This window comes from Serinus canaria, chromosome 26, assembly GCF_022539315.1.
Source record: "Serinus canaria isolate serCan28SL12 chromosome 26, serCan2020, whole genome shotgun sequence".
In the NCBI taxonomy this organism is placed as follows: domain Eukaryota; kingdom Metazoa; phylum Chordata; class Aves; order Passeriformes; family Fringillidae; genus Serinus; species Serinus canaria.
Window position 1 is genome coordinate 2,551,048 of NC_066339.1, and position 14,433 is coordinate 2,565,480.

Below are 14,433 nucleotides of genomic sequence, written 5' to 3' on the forward strand. Positions count from 1 at the left end.
GGGGGGCGGGGTGCAAAAAAACCCTAAAAAACAGCGATATTAGTCAAGAGTCCCCAGCTGGAAGAGCCACATGGCCACTTTTACTGGAAAGGGGAAAAGTTCAGGCGCTGGTTGGCGCGTGATGAAGTAACGGCGGGGTGAGCCCGGGGTACGCCGGGCACGGGGGGGAAGCGACGATTCCCGGGAAAAGGCAGCGCGCGAAGCGGCGGCGGTGGGCGGGGCCGGGGGCGGGGCCCCGTGACCGCGCGGGGCCGCCCGGGCAGAGCGGCCCGCGCGCGCCGCCGCCGCGCCCGCTCCCCATTGGCCGCCGGGCGCCGGAGGGGCGTGGCTCCTAGGCGTAGCGCCGCCTCTCGGGGCGTGCGGCCCCGCCCCCGGCCCCTGCGGCTCGCGGGGCCGGCAGGGGCCGCGCGCCACACGCGGCCGGGCCTCGCGCGGAGCGGCCGCTCGCGCCCGCACCCCCCCCCCCCGCCCGCCCCGCGCGCGCCGCCCTCACAGCCCTGCCCGGCGCGGAGCTGCAGGTGCCGCCACCGGCTCCGCCACCGGCCCCGCCGCCGGGATGCTGCTCTCCAAAATCACCTCGCTGGCGCATCTCCGCTCCGGGACGGCCGGGGAGCTGCACCCCGCCAAGCTACAGCCAGGTCAGGGACGCCCGGAGTGGGGGTGCCCGTCCCGGCTCGGGGCCGGCCGTGGCAGCGGGCGGAGCGCTGACGGGCGGGTCTCGTCCACAGGGAAGGAGAAGGAGCCGCTGGAGCAGCTGTACCGGGTGGGCCCGTTGCTGGGGAGCGGCGGCTTCGGCAGCGTTTACTCGGGGATCCGCCTCTCGGACGGCGCCCCGGTAAGTGGCGGGGCCGGCGGCGGGCGGAGCAGGAGGGGGCTCGGCGGGGCGGGCGCCGAGCTCATCCCGGTGCCGAGCTCATCCCGCCGTTCCCCTTGGCTCGCAGGTGGCGATTAAACGCGTGGCCCGGGACCGCATCTCGCAGTGGGGCGAGCTGGTGAGTGAGAGGGGCCAGCGGGAGAACCCGAGGCGTGACTGGCGGGGATGAGCAGAGACGCGGGAGGATGGAAACCGGGACGGCGTGGGGGGAGCGGGTGTGGGGTCACCGGGGGACGCGGAGCATCCCGGGCCGGGGAATGCCTACCGCCGGTGGGGGCGGGCAGGAGAACACCGGGATGCCCAGGACAGGTGGGAGCGGGCAGGGAGACACCGGAGCATCCCCCGGGTGGGCGGATGCTCAGGACCGGTGCGAGGGGACACCAGGGCTTGCCGCGGGCGAGAGTAGCTGAGCCCCGCTGATGGCAGCGTGGTCCCCCCGCAGCCCAGCGGCAGCCGTGTCCCTCTGGAGATCGTGCTCCTGAACAAGGTGGGCTCTGGCTTCCACGGCGTCATCCAGCTCCTGGACTGGTTCGAGCTCCCGGACAGCTTCGTGGTGGTGATGGAGCGTCCGGAGTCGTCGCAGGACCTCTTTGACTTTATCACGGAGCGGGGGTTCCTGCCGGAGGAGATGGCGCGGGGGCTGTTCCGCCAGGTGCTGGAGGCCGTGCGGCACTGCAACAACTGCGGCGTCCTGCACCGCGACATCAAGGACGAGAACATTTTGCTTGACCTGGCCACGGGCGAGCTCAAGCTCATCGACTTTGGCTCCGGCACCTTCCTCAAGGACACGCTCTACACGCAGTTTGACGGTGAGCCCGCAGCCGGGTGCACTCCCGGTGCCGGGCCGGGCTCCGGAGGTTTCCCCGTGGCGGGGGGGGGACGGCATGAATTCTGCTGCCGCTGCCAAGTTGCTGTTTGGCACGGGGAGGATGTTGTGAAACGGGAGCCGGCTCCCGGCCCTGCTGACAGCCTCCGTCACCCAGGCTGGCTCGGGCTGGGGCGGGGGAAGCCAGCGTGACAAAAACACCCTGGGGATGGGGGAGCAGAGGGGGGGTTTGCAAAACCCGAGCACCGGCCGGTTTGGTTTGCAGGTGCGGAAGGGCTGGGGCTGCTCCTCTCCCCTTGTTTGCCTTGGTTTATAATTTTAATTTTTTTTTTTTGCCATTGCGGGGGGGGGGGGGGGGAAAGGCGTGGTTTTTTCCCCACCCGTAGGTGGGTTTTTTCCTCGCATGTAACGGCCGGGCCTTTCCCGGGCCCTGCTGCCCTCTTCTGGCACCGGCGCTTTCCTTTTACAACCCAAAGTTTGTAAACAAGAGTCACGTGCTGGCGGGAAGGCGGGCGGGTCACGCCGGGTGCCAGCGGCGCCCAGGGATGCTCTGGCGAGGGGCTGATGAGCTCCTGTGTCCCGCAGGAACGCGGGTGTACAGCCCCCCGGAGTGGATCCGCTTCCACCGCTACCACGGCCACTCAGCCACCATCTGGTCCCTGGGTGTCCTGCTCTACAACATGGTGTGTGGGGACGTCCCCTTCGAGCAGGACGAGGACATCATCCGAGGCCAGCTGTTCTTCCGACGGCGCATCTCTCTCGGTGGGTACTCGGCTCTGGGACGTGGCAGCAGCTCCCAGGGAGCTCTGCAGGGGCTTCATCCGCCCTGGGATGCTGGAGGAGGTGGCACATGTGCTGCCATGCTGCTCTCCTCCCAAGCAGAGGGTGGATGGGGAGGTTGAGCACAGCTTGGATGGTGGCACAGGGTGGACAGGAGCCTGCTCTGACTGACCACTGCTTGCTGCTTTCTCTCCCCAGAGTGCCAACACCTCATCAAGTGGTGCTTGTCCATGCGCCCCTCAGACAGGCCATCCTTGGAAGACATTTTCAACCATTCTTGGCTGCAGGACATTCACCTGGAACCAGCTGAGATCCACCTGCACAGTTTGATCCAGGAGCCTGACAAGTAACAACTCCATGCAGCTCCCTGTCATAAGAAGCAAAGAAAACCAGACTTTTTCATCTTGACCATAACACTGAGCAGGGATCCTCGGATGGGAATGTGCACATCCTGCCCTGGAGCTGGGCTGGGGACCTGCTCTTCCAGGTTCTGGTAGCCCCCATCCAAGCCAGCTGTCTGGACTCCATCTGAACAACCTTGTCTCTTCTGAGATTTTACCAGTAATTTTTTTTGGACTGGTTTTGGAGGCTCTCAAGTGTCATCTTGACCTGCTGAATTGGATGACCTGACTGCAAGAAAAGCTTCAATGGGGGAAAACTGTGGGGAGGGCAGGGCCTGTGGCAAAGTGGCTGTCCCTTCTCACTGTCCCTTCTCCCTGCCCCCATGCTTGTGTGCCTTCTGTTTGATCTAAGCTGTGCTGGAGGAAAGACTTGACTTTTCCTACAGTGCTGCTTTTCTGAGACTCGCCTGGGCCTATAGTTCCTTTTTCCTTTTCCAAAAGGAAATGGGTCAGAAGATGCTTGGGAACCAAGTGGGTTATGCCTCGCCTCCTGTGCCTCCATCCCACACGGGTTTTCTGGGGTTCTTTGCTTCTCTGTGCCGTCATGAATGCACAAACAATGCAAACCAACAGCTGTAAATGTGTACATAGTTCTACAGGAGCAAAGCTTGATGTACAGTTGTGAATAGTGATAACATTTTGCCTTTTTTCTCATTTCCAGTTTTTGTTTTTAATTTATTTTCATGGATTTGTTGTTTGTTTGTTTTTTAAAGGAAGAGTTCTAGCGGCTAGGATAACTTATTTATTTATTTATAATTCATGTGGGTTTCCAGCCCATGCCTTGCTTCTACAGCTGCTGATTCCCCGGTTTTCCATTGGGGTCTTCCCTCTGTTTCTGTCCTGTGTCCATCCCCGGGCCCGTCGTGTTTCCATTGGGTGTCTGGTGGAGGTGTGGGGTGGTTTCTTCTCGCCAGCTGTCTGTGTACATAGTTCTGGGTGCTGTTCTTTCCTTGCCACGTGCAGATCTCAGTTTGCAGATGAATTTGGGTTTTTTCCACGGGTGTCTTGTTTTTGGGGCTGGGGAGGGGGGTCTGGCCCAGGCTGTCTGCACTGTCCAGTCTGTACCTGTAACCAAGTGTGTAGCCGGCGGGTTTTGTTAATAGTTAATATTGTACAGGGGAATTGAGAAATCTTATTTTTTTTATGCGGTTTTAAATAAAAACAAAACACTTGCTGTGATGGAGACATTCCTTTATTGTGGGGTGGGACAGAGGATATGCTGTGAGTTGTGGGCCACCAGTGACCACACCATGGCTACTCCAGGGACCTTGAACCAGCCACACTTGACTCCAAAGATCCCACCCCAGCATGAACTGGGACCAGCCAGTCAAAAGCACCACGGGGACAGCTGGGTCCATCCCTCCACGGGGTGTTTCCAGAGCTGCCTGCTCCTGGCAGCTATCCTGGGAGACATCAAAGAGGTGCTGAGCCCTTTTCTCCCATTCATCCGCAGGCTGGTGCGGAGCATGTGCTGGAGCTGGCGAGTAAACAAACATCAAAGCGCCCTTACGAAACGCCGGATGTTGTCAGCCAAATTCAATTTCGGTAAGGCAGATCCTGTTGCTCCGGCTCTGTTGGTGTTGCATGCCGGGGGCTGGTGGGTGCAGGAAGCTGCCAGCGGGCTGTCCCCACCTCCAGCTCAGCCAACGCAGCAGAGCAGCAGAGGAAGCTGATCTGTGGATTACGAGAAGTCGGTCGCTATCAGTCAGCAGCGGTCGAGTTTTTTACCCTCCAAACTGTCAAACCCCATTTCCAGCTCTGCGGCACTTCAGGGATGTTTGTTTGTGTGTTTTCTTATCTTGTTTTTTTTTTTTTTTTTTAATTAGTTTACATGTGTTGAATTTTGGAGCCCTGTTTTTGCGTGACCTCCTGTCCTGGAGCAGCTGCTACTGTGTGCACAGGGCTGTGTCAGCTCCAGGGAAGGGACAGCTTTCCCTTTCTGTAGGTGACTGCAAGTCCCCAGGCCAGATCTGACACAAGAGGACCCTCCTTTCCTTGGCTTGCTCCAGGGCTTTTTCTTAATATCCCCATGTCCAATGAGCAGTCCCTTCCCCAGCTCACCCCGGGTTCTCCTGTCCTGCTTTCCAAGCCATGAACCTGCTAGGAGGGAATGGGGGGTCCTGAAGCCACATCCCAGCCTCCTGAAGGGACCTGCTATCATGTCTGTGTCTGCCTCGGTGAAGAGAGTGTTAAGTTGGTTTGTTTGTTTTGCTTTTTTCTTTATTTCTTGTTTTATTTTTTTTTCCTATTTCACTCAGCTGCATCTTTCATCTCCTTGGGGCTGCTCAAAGCAGGAAGCACAGCTCCAAACGCCGTCAAAGCTTAGGCCTATTTTGAGATGTGGTTTAGATTTACCCTCCTCTCTCTCTTTTCCACTCAAGACCATCCAGGAAGCTGCTCTTACACGAACACAAACATCCCCACCACACCTCCTGCTACCCCATGGAGCCCCTCAGCACTATCGCGGCCCCGCTCAGCCCAGCCCACCCTTCCCGTAAGCGCTCGCGACTGTTGCGGTGTTTCTTAGAAAACTCAGCAGGTCCCATGTGGAGCTGCCTGCTGATAGTCCCTTGGCTTCCGCCTGTGGCTGGTGATTTTGTCACCCCCAAGCTTGTGCTGCAGAGCCAGAGTGTCCCCAAGATCCCGCTGGCCCAGGGAACCATCCTGTCTGAGCGCTGGGTGTTGGACTGGTGTGTGTTTGATCCCAAGTGCACCAACAGTGTTGAGCAGCAATCCATACACCAGTCTAAGTGCCACCAGATTTGTGTCCCAAGCCTCTCTGGAAAAGGATCAGCACATGTGGGATTCCCTGAGCACCAGCCTTCCTGAGCAGTAACACCTTCATGAGAACAAGGGCCACCAGGTTCATGTCCCAGGTCTGTGCCACAGGCAAAGGATCATGGCAGACGTGATGGGAGACCAAAGATGGGCAGTTACAGCATCAATTGCCTGTTCTCCCCTCCAGGCTGCCCATCACCATTGCACTCAGGGCTTGGGGGAAAGAAGAGTTTTTTTCACCCTTTTTCCTCACTGAGAGGATATTTCCTGCACTTTAGGGCCATCAGATATGACAGGAGAGGATGAAAACACAGGAGTTATCCATTGGGAGGTGACTCAGGCAGCACTGCTCTCCCACCTCCCTTTCATAAATTTTTCTTGCTCCCCTGTGTTAGCAGACAAAGCACCCACAATGCAGAAACTGGGGGAAAAAAAAAACAAACAATGAAGCAGGACCAGGAGGAGATTTCAGGCTCTTGGAACTCCAGTTCTGGGAGTACTGGATCCCACAGATGACTGAAGTCTTTCAAAGAGTCAGCCCTCATCACACCTGTGCCTTTCTGTAGACATCCATCCCCAGCTAAGGTGCTTGGTGATACAGGAAGGACAAACCAGGGGAGCCTGGAGCTGCAGCAAAAGGGACATTTATGTTTTACACATCCCTTTCTGGGAATGGGAGATGAGCAACAGCCAAACTTCTGCAATGGCTGGAGAAAGGCAGATGAGCACCAAGGAGAAAATCACCTGGGGAGCAGGGCCTGGGCTCACCACAGGGACCTGAAGAGCCAGAAACTCGGAGGTGGCACCTCACCACCTCTCTATCCTAAGGAAAACATCCAGGTGTCCCCGAGGCACTGTCTCAAACCCTTTGGCCTTCTTGGCACAGTGAGTCACAGGAGCTATTTCTGACTCCTGCCTGAGGTCTTAGGTCGAGGTGAATTATCAGCAAACCATGTCCCAGGGCTCCAGCTCCCCGGGAATGAACCCTTGTGGAAATCTCCAAGTGCTTTGCCAGTGGCCTGTGTGGCAACAGCATCATCTCCATGTGGGGAAACTGAGGCACAGCGACCCAACTCGCTGGAGACCTTTTGTGGTGGAGCCTGGGCTCACCCCTTTCCCCTGCCCTCTTTCCTCAGGCTGAGATTTGCAGCAGGAGCTCCCAGCTTTAATCCCCCGGTGTCCCCACATCCCCCGGGCAGGGGATTGAATCCTGCAGGAGCTCACACCAAAGCCCTGCCCCCTCTCAGTGTGAAACCAGGGGGAAACTTATCCCTTCCCGGGCCTCCTGTGACACCCCCAGCCTGCTGGGACAGCGAGGGGGGCCAGGTGCTGGTTTCAGGCACCTGGAGCTCCACTCAAGACCAGAGTCTCATGTTTTGGGGTTTACAGTGACTCCTCCAAGAGCAGAGCTGCGCTAACCCTGCCTCCGTGACACATCGAAACTGCATCACTCAGCCTGCGAGTTGGTGGGGGTTTTAAAGAGGAAAAAACACTTATTCACCATAAAAAACCCCAAACCAACCACAAAACCTTTCCAGCGTGTAAAGTTGAGTCAAATTTAGCAGCTTCAGCTAGAGAAACATATTTTGAAAGCTGTAATGGGAGTGTTTCTTTCATCCCTTTCCAAGCTTTTGGTCCCCTACCTCCAGGGTAACATTTCTGTGTCCTTACTCACTGGGTTTATTACAGTTAGGAGGGGGTTAAGCAACCCCAAAAATGAAACAACATCTCCTGTTACAAACTGCAACAGCCACTTCAGTGGCCCTCTAATACCACAGAGGCACGTGTGTGAATATGAGGGGCAAGCGGGTGTTGGGATGGAGATCTCACCTGCTGAGAAAGCTGTGAGAGAAACAGAAGCGGCAAAATGTCACTTCAGGTCACCCAAAATTCTCCATCTCTCTCCCTGAAGTGGGCAGGCAGGGCTGGGGCCCTCAGCATCAGAAGCAGCCCCAAGGGAATCCAGCCGTGCTCTGCCAAGCATGCAGCACGGATGTGCCAGGCTCGGTGCCAGGTTACTCCGTGGAGTAGATTGCTCCCCGTAGGGTGCCCACACTCTTCAGGGTGCACACACATGCCCAGGTGCGTGTACATCCCCCCCAAAGCACACAGATTTGGCTCCATTTGGCCCAGTTTGGCTCTTGCCTTCATTAATCAACTGCTTCGCTTAAGGTGCAACTGTGAGTGCCAAGGACTTGGATTTCACCCTCCGGGTGAGTTTCTCGCCTTTGGGGAGCAAGCAGGATGTGGGCAGAGCAGACAGTGAGCCCCCCACCCTCGCCAGGGCGGAGGGGTCACTCCTCTGTTGCTCTAGCAGGGTGTTTCCAAACAAAACCTTGATAAAGCAAATAAATACGTGGAGCAGGAGAAGATGTGTGAATTGCTATGGAAAAGCGGGAGGGGAAACTCCAGGAAGCATCAGGCCCTCAAGCTGGGGAGGAACAGCAAAGCCAGCCCAGCCTGCCGGCAGGGAGGGGATGGCAGGACCCAGAGGAGCTCCGCAGCGATTCACAGATGCTAAAAGTGACTCTCGGACAGATGGACAGACTGTCCGTGCTCAGCTCCCGCGAGGGATGGGTCCCATTTCCCAGAGTTTGCAGCCGTGTTACGGGATGAGGGGATTTGTGATAACATTGTTGGGTGTGTGAAATGTGATAAATATCCCAGGGGTTTTGGACTCCGCCTGGAAGGAGCGACGCCTCCACCCAGCTCCTTCCTGGAAACTTCGCTCGTCCAACACAGCCCCTCCGGCCAGGCGGGCAGTGCTCTCTCCGCAGCTGGGCACCCTCAAATGCGCTATTTTTGCCAGCTCTGAAGTTTTCTTTCTCCTCTTCAGCTTCGGGATGGGAAAAGGAACCGATTCTTCTGTCTCGAGTTTCATTCTCGTTCAGAATCGAAAGCTGCTGGAGATGCCGGGCTCGTTGTCAGAGAGCCAGGGCTCGCTCTGCCCCCCGAAATATCTCCCCGTACGCTGGGAGCGGGTGATGGAAAGAGCAGAAAGCGCTGGCTCGGGGAAAGCCGGCCGGTGCCGGTGCCGGTGCCGGTGCAGGTGCCCAGACAGCGCGGCGAGCCCGTGCCGCCCTCTGCTGTCAGACCCAGCCTCCCGAACGGGCAGCTTTGCAGAAAATCCCCTCATTTTCAATATTTCTTCCTTTTTTTTAAGTGCTTCCAGCCCTCCCATGTCCTGAAAGGCTTCTTCTGCCATAGGGCTTAGTCGCCCTAAGTTCACAAAGGTGAATTTTGTGCTCAAGAAAGGACTGGACCCAGTGCTCTGGTGTAGTTGTCGAGGTGGGGGAACAGTCAAAGCTTGGAGTGGATGATCTCAGAGGTCTTTTCCAGCCTAAGTAATTCTGTGGTTGAATTCAGCTCTGGCACATTCCTCCAGACCCAAAGTGCAGGTGAGGCCACTATGCTCTGCAGGTTCCCCCTTGGCTGGGAGCAATGGCATTAATTCTCCATCCACTGCCAGGTTGCTGTTTGGCAAGAGATGGATGTTGTGAAACAGGAGCTCCTGGCTCTGCCTACAGCCTGTCACCTCCACTGGCTCTGGTGGAGCCAGTGTGACAAAAACACCTTTGAAGGGGCAGCAGAGGTGGATTCAGAACCTGGGCTCTGTCTGGTTTCGTTTGCAGGCACAAAGGGCTTGGGCTGCTCCTCTCCCCTTGTTTGCCCGGCTCACCCCTGGGGTTTTTGGCCAGTGAAGGATTAACACAGGTTTTTCCCCACTTGTGGGTGGGTTTTTCCTGGCATGTAAAGTCCAGGCCTTCCCCAGGGTTGCATTGCCCTTTCCCAGCTCTATTTCACACCCCAGAGTTTGTCACCATGACCAAGAGGCAGGAGAGAAGGCAGCAGGTCCTGCCAGGTGCCCCAGGGCACCCCAGGGATGCCAGGCCAGGGTCTGGAGCTCCTGTGTCCTGTAGGAATGTGGGGGTACAGCCCCCCAGAGCAGATCCACTTCCACTGCTGTGAGAAACGGTTTTGTAAAGAATTCTCAAAACTTAGAAACTTAGTCTTGTAAAACTTAGAAAGCTCCCAGTCTTGTACATCTGTGTGGAAACACTGAGGTAAGGTGTGCTGACTTAGGAAGGCCATGGAATAGAGATGACATTGCTGAGAGAGAGAGACTGAACTAGAAACAAGTTTCAACAAGTTCAAAATATGGCTTTGCAAAAAGACCAGGTATTTTAAAGAATTAGAACTATAAAATATGCATTGCAACAAGACCATGTATAAAAACACAGGTGATTGGTGTTAGATGTAATAGCAGCATTGTGTGCAAAAGCCAATAGGCTGAAAAACATTTATGAGGAATTGTAACCAGGAAATGGGCTGGCTTCTGATGGAATGGTGTTGAGTTTTACCTTCCATCGAGATTAATAATGGAATGAAATATTTTAAAACACCTCTCAGTTACCTCATCTCTATAAAAGCTGGGAAAATCAACACACTGCAACCATGGCCACTCAGGTCCCTGGGTGTCCTGCAGCAGCTCTCTGACCACAGAGAGAAACACAGAGAAACACACAACTGTCCCAGGCATTGTCCTGGGGAAAGGCTGTGAGAAAATCAGAAAAAAGAATGAGAAACAATTCTTATCTTCACTTGCTGCACCTGGTATTGTGAACATGTGGAATGTGTTGTGGAGATTTGTTCACCAAAGGGTGGTTTCTGAATGAATCGGTGTGATGGTGTTTGGACTGGAGGACCACTTAGGTCCACCTATATCTTAACTGTCTATAAAAGCAATGGGTTTCTTAAATAGTAATAAATTTTTAATAGTAATAAAATGGTTATAAAATAATAATATAATTAGAGTAATAAAAATTTGGACAATTTGGATTGGGACAATATGAGACAATAGAAACAAAGAGTTACAGACAGGTCAGATGCCTCTTTCTGGGCAAAATAAGCCCGAAAAAGGACCCAAATTAACAGAGGATTAACCCTTAAAATCAACAGCCTGTTGCATATTCATACACCTCATACATGATGCATAAATTCCATTCAAACACAGGATTCTGTCTGGTCTGGGTCAGTGTCAGCTTCTTCCTCTGAATCTTCAGGGCTGAGTGAGGCGGGAAGAAGTTCGTTAAGGGAGCAACAAATTCATTTTCTCTGAGTGACTGAGGTGTCCTGTGGCTGCTATCTCAGGGCAAATACATTACACAGCATTGTTACTATTTTAACATTGTTATAACCTAAAACTATATTCAACACACTAGTTAAGAAAATTAATACAGCATAAATTTTTGACATAACACATAAAATATTCATTTTAATATTTGAAAAAGCCAATAATAAAATAGGCATTTTTCACACCTCCCAAGCAGAGGGTGGATGGGGAGGTTGGGCACAGCTTGGATGGTGGCACAGGGTGGGCAGGAGCCTGCTCTGACTGACCACTGCTTGCTGCTTTCTCTCCCCAGAGTGCCAACACCTCATCAAGTGGTGCTTGTCCATGTGCAATAAATTAATACATGAAATAATATGTTTTGTGTGTAATCAGAGTGGGGTTGTTTTATCCTTTTTTTCTTTTTTTTTTTTTTTTTTTAATCCTAGAATGGCTTGGGTGGAAAGACACCTTAAGTTCATTTTGTTCCATCCCCAGCCAAGGCAGGGACACCTCCAGGTGTCCCCCTCCAGGGACAGAGCAACTCTACCTTGCTCCGAGCCCCGATGTCCAGCCTGGCCTTGGGCACTGCCAGGGGTCCAGGGGCAGCCCCAGCTGCTCTGGGCACCCTGTGCCAGGGCCTGCCCACCCTCTCCGGGCACAATTCCTAGTGCCCAATATCCCATCCAGCCCTGCCCTCTGGCAGCGGGCAGCCATTCCCCTTGTCCTGTCACTCCAGGCCTTTGTCCAAGGTCCCTCTCCTGGAGCCCCTTTATGCTCTCAGGTGCCCCCGGAGCCCTCCCTTCCCCAGGACGAACACTCCCAGCCCAGCTCCATTGCACAGGGGATGGATTTTAATCTCTTTTCCCGGGCGGTTTCCCCGTCACCGCCCCCGAGCCAAGATGGCGCCGCCGGGGGCGCTGAGGGGGCCGGGGGGCTCCGCCTGCAGCGCCCACTGCGCCCGCTGGGCGGCGCCAGCCAGAGGGGCGCTGGGCCCTAGTGCGCATGCGGCTACTGCCCGTGCAGCAAAACTACACTTCCCGGCATGCACCGCGAGCGCAGCCTAGCCCCCCGGCGGCCTGGAGACTAAAGACTCCAGTTCCCGGCATGCTCCAGGGAAGAAAACTGGAACATGTGACTCCAGTCTCTGTTGCTTGTTGACCCTGCGGGGACACCGTCCTATCCGACGAACCCGGAAGTGCCGCGAGCCCCGCGTGGGTCGCACATGGCGCCGCTCGGCGCCGCTCGGCGCCGCTCGGCCCCGCCGCCCTCCCCGGACACCCCCAGGCGGTCGGGCCCCGACACCGCGCCCGGCCCTCCCGCCCTCCCGGTGAGCCCGTCCCACCCTGCCTCCATCCCTTCTCCCTCGCTGCTATGGCGGCCCGGCGTTCCGCTGCTTCCTTTGACTCACGGCAGCCCCGGTACCGGCAGCACCGGCCCGTCCATCATCAGCGTTCCCTGCAGAGGGCGGGAGCAGCTCCCCACAACGCACACGGGGGCTTCCTCTGGTCCCGGTGACAGCTGGACCTCGGCAGGAACGCGCGTCTGTCCCCTCAGTGTCCCCTCCGGTGTCCCCTCCCTCCCGGGCTGGCGCGGGGCAGAGGGAGCGCAGAGGAGCCAGGGGGGTTTGGGATGGGTTCAGGCTGCCCAGCCCTGGCACAGCTGCCCAGGGCAGGGGTGAGGATGATCCCCATCCCCGGAGGGGTTCAGGAGCCCTGTGGATGTGGCATTGGGGACACCTGGGGACACGGGCCGGTGGTGGCCCTGGCAGTGCCGGGGGTGGTTGGGCTCTGATCTCAGAGGGCTTTCTGCCCTTGAGCGTTCTCTGTGTTCTGTGGACCCAGCGATCTCTCTACAAGACAATTTTCCTGTATTCAGTAGAAGGACAAACACTCCCCTCCTGCCTGCCGCCTCTCTGGGTTATTATCCTGCATTTTAGAGCACTTTCATTTTCTTTTTTTTTTTATTATTTATTGCATTTGTTTGTACTTGCAGTTGATTTTCTTTAATAAAATACATAAAGCTTTGCTTTTTCTTCACAAAACCCCTTTTGTGAACAACTGTGTTATTTCCATAGGACTGCAGTGTGTGCTTAAATGATTCCTTAAGGATTTATCTGTCATTATAGAAATGAGGCTTCACACATTGCTGCATTTCTGTGGTATTTGGTTTTTTCCTTCTGCACAAAATTGTTTGTTGACAGTTTTTAAAGTGTAGCTGAGCACCAGAGCAGCTTCAAGGGAGCCCTGCAGAATTCCCAGGTGGGGGATTTTCTACAAAGGAGCTGAAAGGCAGGAGGGTGAGATTTCCAAAGGGCACTCAAGGATTGGGATGGTTTCCAGCCAGGTTCCCAGAGCATCCCTGTGAGAGGAAAAGTGGATTTGTCTTTCCAGACAAGCTCTGGGTCTGCTGGTAGATAAAACCAGCACTGGGAGAGAAAAGAAACAATGGGAAGGATTCCACTGATGGATGAATGGAAGAAGATTTTTCTTTTACAAATAAACTTTAGGTTTGCTGGTAAATGAAATTAAACATTGAAAGATGAAAGAAACAATGGGGAAGAAAAACCCCTAAATTCCATAAGAATCAAAAATGAAAAGGGAGGGTTGTACATTAGAGGGGAATCTCTGGTATCAGGTGTTTTGGGAAGTCTGAACCTCTCAAGTGCCTCAGGAATGGGGAAAGAGAGAAGGGAAATGTGGCTGGAAATTGGGATAAAAGGAGGCTGGATTCTCCAAAAGTGTGAGGGACCCCAGGGGATGCCCCATGGCCTCTGCCTTGATGGGAATAAAGCCAAAGGACTCCTCTGTCTCCTTTTGGACACAAACCTCTGGTGTTGGGTTAATTTTCCTAACACACCCAAGTAAAGAGCGTGAGCAGGAGGTGGAAATAGCGCAGATCGGGGCAAAGGAGCGCAAAGAAACGCAAAAAACGGAGAAAAAGAGAAAAAAGGCTCAGGACGGCTCTGCGGGCTCGGGGCTGCGGCACCGCCGCCAGCCAGCAGGGGGAGACAGAGCGCGGCCCCGCCGCACCGAGGGACAGGGGGACACCGGGGGACAAAGAGGGACAAAGAGGAACACCGGGGGACAAAGAGGGACACCGGGGAACAACCGTGGCGGTCCCGCGTCCCTCCCGTCCCTCCGGGACACGGCGGGGCCCGGCCGAGCGCTCCGAGGCGCGGCCGCGGTTCCGCGGGGGAGCGGCGGCGCTGCAGCACCGGCTGCGGCCGCGGGAGGGCGCGCGCGGGCCGGGCCGGGCCGGGGGATCCGGCGCTCAACTTCGGAAGGACCAAAAACTGATTTAAAATGTTCTGAACCTAAAACTCTGATTTAAAATGTTCTGAACTAAAACTCTGATTTAAAATGTTCTGAACTAAAACCTCTGATTTTAAATGTTCTGAACTAAAACCTCTGATTTAAAATGTTCTGAACCTAAAACTCTGATTTAAAATGTTCTGAACCTAAAACTCTGATTTAAAATGTTCTGAACTAAAACCTCTGATTTTAAATGTTCTGAACTAAAACCTCTGATTTTAAATGTTCTGAACTAAAACCTCTGATTTTAAATGTTCTGAACCTAAAACTCTGATTTTAAATGTTCTGAACCTGAAAGTCTGATTTTAAATCTTTGGACACCAAAAACACTGATTTTAAATATTCTGAAC

The 14,433-nt window shown here is 54.9% G+C and overlaps 1 protein-coding gene across 1 annotated transcript; it reads left to right on the forward strand.

Annotated features, from left to right (window-relative positions):
- The first annotated feature begins 449 nt into the window (after positions 1 to 449).
- PIM1 (Pim-1 proto-oncogene, serine/threonine kinase) lies at positions 450 to 4,060 on the forward strand. Its single transcript, XM_030233662.2, has 6 exons — positions 450 to 638; positions 729 to 835; positions 942 to 992; positions 1,317 to 1,683; positions 2,286 to 2,462; positions 2,679 to 4,060. The coding sequence occupies exons 1-6, from the start codon at positions 557 to 559 to the stop codon at positions 2,828 to 2,830; spliced, it is 936 nt and encodes a 311-aa protein (XP_030089522.1). The 5' UTR covers positions 450 to 556; the 3' UTR covers positions 2,831 to 4,060.
- Positions 4,061 to 14,433: the final 10,373 nt, after the last annotated feature.